The sequence below is a fragment of the Bison bison genome, unplaced genomic scaffold (genome assembly GCF_000754665.1).
Source record: "Bison bison bison isolate TAMUID 2011002044 unplaced genomic scaffold, Bison_UMD1.0 scf7180017864514, whole genome shotgun sequence".
In the NCBI taxonomy this organism is placed as follows: domain Eukaryota; kingdom Metazoa; phylum Chordata; class Mammalia; order Artiodactyla; family Bovidae; genus Bison; species Bison bison.
The window spans coordinates 39,288-42,585 of record NW_011495067.1 but is presented as its reverse complement, the minus strand read 5'-3'; the positions used below and the strand labels follow the sequence as shown (position 1 = coordinate 42,585).

At 42.7% G+C, this 3,298-nt stretch overlaps 1 protein-coding gene across 1 annotated transcript; it reads right to left on the bottom strand.

Moving 5' to 3' along the window:
* Positions 1-467: 467 nt before the first annotated feature.
* LOC104981038 (beta-defensin 103A-like) lies at positions 468-1,518 on the bottom strand. Its single transcript, XM_010829921.1, has 3 exons — positions 1,501-1,518; positions 1,273-1,355; positions 468-612 (listed from the first exon to the last, which is right to left on the bottom strand). Exons 1-3 carry the CDS (start codon positions 1,516-1,518, stop codon positions 468-470), a joined length of 246 nt encoding a protein of 81 aa, XP_010828223.1.
* Positions 1,519-3,298: the final 1,780 nt, after the last annotated feature.

Below are 3,298 nucleotides of genomic sequence, written 5' to 3'. Positions count from 1 at the left end.
TGTCTCTGAGCTGTAAAGTGCTCAGAAGGACCTGGGAAGACCCTCAGGGATGCCCTGAAGTTTCAGAGATGGATTTGGTGGGGAGATGCTATGACAGATGGACAGACTGCAAAGCTCAGATGGGTGACAGAAGGCAAAGGAAGTGTTTTAGAAAGAACAAGTGGTCCAGTGTCACTGGTAATGGAGGGGGTGGTGAAAGCTGTGAAAGAGGAATAAAATCTAGCAATCTTTGGAACATCAGTTTGGACCCTCTCACTATGGATTATACTTTATTTGAATTAAAGGTGAGTCATTAACACTTTCTAAGTTGCCTGTTGGGTAACAACTAGCACAATAAACAGAATGTTAAAAAATAATAATGATAATAATCAAGCTTCTAATTTTTTTGCAAAAAGTCTTTAATTTGAATGGCTTCTGGAGGAAGCATTTTGACGCTTTGTGACATCATCCTTGTATTTCTGGATTTTTCATTTCTTCTTCCGGCAGCATTTTCGGTCCCTCAGGGAACAGCGGCCTATCTGTTCCTCCTTTGGAAGACAGCCAATCAGAGCACACTGGCTGCTTCTTATTTTGCAATAATACTTTTGTAACCCACTTATGATGCTGCCATTGTGTGCAGGAAAGAAACGGAGCACAAGTGAAGGTTTTAGGAAGGCCATGGTACAAGTCCTAGGCTTTTGGAATCCCTCTAATAAGTTATCTGGTGCCATTTTTTATTCTTTAATGTCTTTTTCCTTTTTCTTTACCATCTGGAGTAAAGAAGAAGGTGGGGCTAGCTACTAACAATGTGTCTGTGGGTTTGGCTCAGCTGAGAAAGTGGCGTGACCATGGCAGCCCCCTTGTGAACTGACCCCTGGGAGGCAGGGGCTGCGATGGTCCCCCGGGCCCTTAAGAGGCCGAAAGACTGTACCTCCAACCGCTAAGCTAATAAAAGGGAATCTGTGCTTCTGTTCTCAGATTAAGTTCATTTTTCCTGTTGGTAGGAAAGATTTACATCACTTTCTTCCTGTCTCATGAACAGGTATAACAATTCTCCCATGGAGGGATGGTTTGTGAGCTGATTAGTCTCTTAAGAGTGAATCAGAAGGGATGGAGACCCTGCTTTGAGGTTCTTGATGATCTTTGTCAAGAAAAACAAAAACAAAAACTGGTAATGTCTAGTTCCCAGACAATAAATCTACTTTATCTAAAATTCCCAAATGAATGGAGAGGGCTGACTCTGAATGACAAATTCTCAATCCATTCAGCCCTCTCATTTCCCAGCGCATCTTACCTGGAACAGGCAGCAAGAACAAGAAGAGCAACACAAAGAGAAGGTAGTAGAGCCTTATGGCTGGCTGGCTTCCCAGCTGAGACTGGACAGGATGGTGTGGTCGCTCACTTTATAAAGGCTCCAGGTCCGCAGCCATAGGGAGAAGCATTCAGCAGCTGCAATTCCTGTAATATTATAGTGATGACAATATGACGTATTTCCTGATGCTTCATGCCAAGGTTCCTTACAAAGCAGACCACGCCCATTCCCCCCAGGAGTTAATTACAAACCTAAGGGAGATTCAGAGCTTGATGTGAACATAGTGCTATTCTGATGCCTCTGAGCTCTGGGTGCTCCTGTAGGGCTGGCTCATGTCTGGCTGTCTGAGATGGGAAAGACCTGCCCACTCCTGGATGCAGTCCTGGAGCGTGTAGCTGGGAGCTCACCTGTGCCCACTGTGGTCCTTCTAAGCTTTTGCCTTCTTCCTTAAGTCCTGAGAGAGCCTGAACCCCATCAGTCCAGTCCAAGGCTGGTGTATTCAGAATCTAGGTGTAAACTGGGGCTGGGTCACGCCCTGAGCCTGCATGGATACGCCCAAAATGGGATCAGCTTTTAAGTAGTTTGGGAAGGGACGGAAAATTGGCTGCATTCCAGAGACCCTGCCCTGTGTCCTTGGCCTGTGATGGAGTATGACATCTCAGGTCAAACGCAGCTTACACTTTGCTGCATTCTGAAAACCACCAAATTCGTGAGTCAAGAAGCTGTCTCATTTTCCCTCATCAGAGACAGATGCATGATGTAATTTATAGGCAGGTGTTTCCTCACTGATAGTGTCACTCTCTCTACAAAAGAGGGGCTTCGGAAGATATATTTACGACACCCAGTTACAGCTGGCTTGTGACATACAAGGAAGTCGAGGATTCGGGATTTCCACTAGATACAGATTCAATGTTTAGGAAGCCAACTGCCTTTACAAAAAATTATTAGGCTTAATTAAATGTTATGGAATCTAACAAGGGGGTTATACTCAAGAGGTCATTTTCTTGGAAGCTGAAGTCCCCATGGAGGTGGTTGGCTATTACTTTGTGTGAAAGCAATTGTAATGGATCCACCAGAGTTCTGGGGTGAACCCCAGGGTCTAGGACTGTAGGTTCAGACTCCTGTTGTACCTATTGGATTCTGTAAGCAAACTCTGAACTCCTATCATAGATAAAGTACCATGGGCTTGGGGTAGGTGAGGGGATAGAAAGGTGAAATACAGAGGGGCCAGTTCTGCCTCTTTCTCTCAGGGAACTCCCATGTAGACTGACACAGAGCCAAGTCAACCATAGAGAGTGGATTTTGACAAAGGGCCGTAATAGGGGTTCAAGCACAGGGCTATGGAAATGCAGAAGAAATGTAATTCATACAGAAAGGCAAGTTTGAATCAAAGGTTTAAGAAGAATTTGGAGTTATAGACACTTTATATCTTTAAAACGTAACTTTCCTCATCAGGTCAGAATATGAGACAAAGTAGACATTTTTATTTTAATTAATTGAACTATAGTTGATGTATAATATTATATATTACAGGTGTACAATATTGAGATTCATGCCTTTAAAACTATAACATATTGGCTATATTCCCCATGTTGTACAATATTTCTTTGTAGCTTATTTTATACATAATAGTTCGCAGCTCTTACTCCCCTAGCCCTATATTGGCCTCTGCTCCTTCCTCACCACAGTGGTAGCCACAAGTTTGTTCCTTATATCTGTGAGTCTTCTTTTTTTTTTAGTTATGTTTACTAGTTTGTTACATTTTTTAGATTCCACGTTTACCCAATTTCATACATCATTTGTCTTTCTCTGTCGGGCTTATTTCACTGAGCATAACATCTTCCAGTCCATTCATATTGTTGCAAAAGGCAAAGCTCCATTATTATTTATGACTGAGTAGTATTCCATTATATACAAATGCCACATTTTCCTTGTCTGTTCATGGACACTTAGGTTGCTTCCATGTCTTGGCTATTGTAAATAATGCTATAACAGACACTGGGTGCA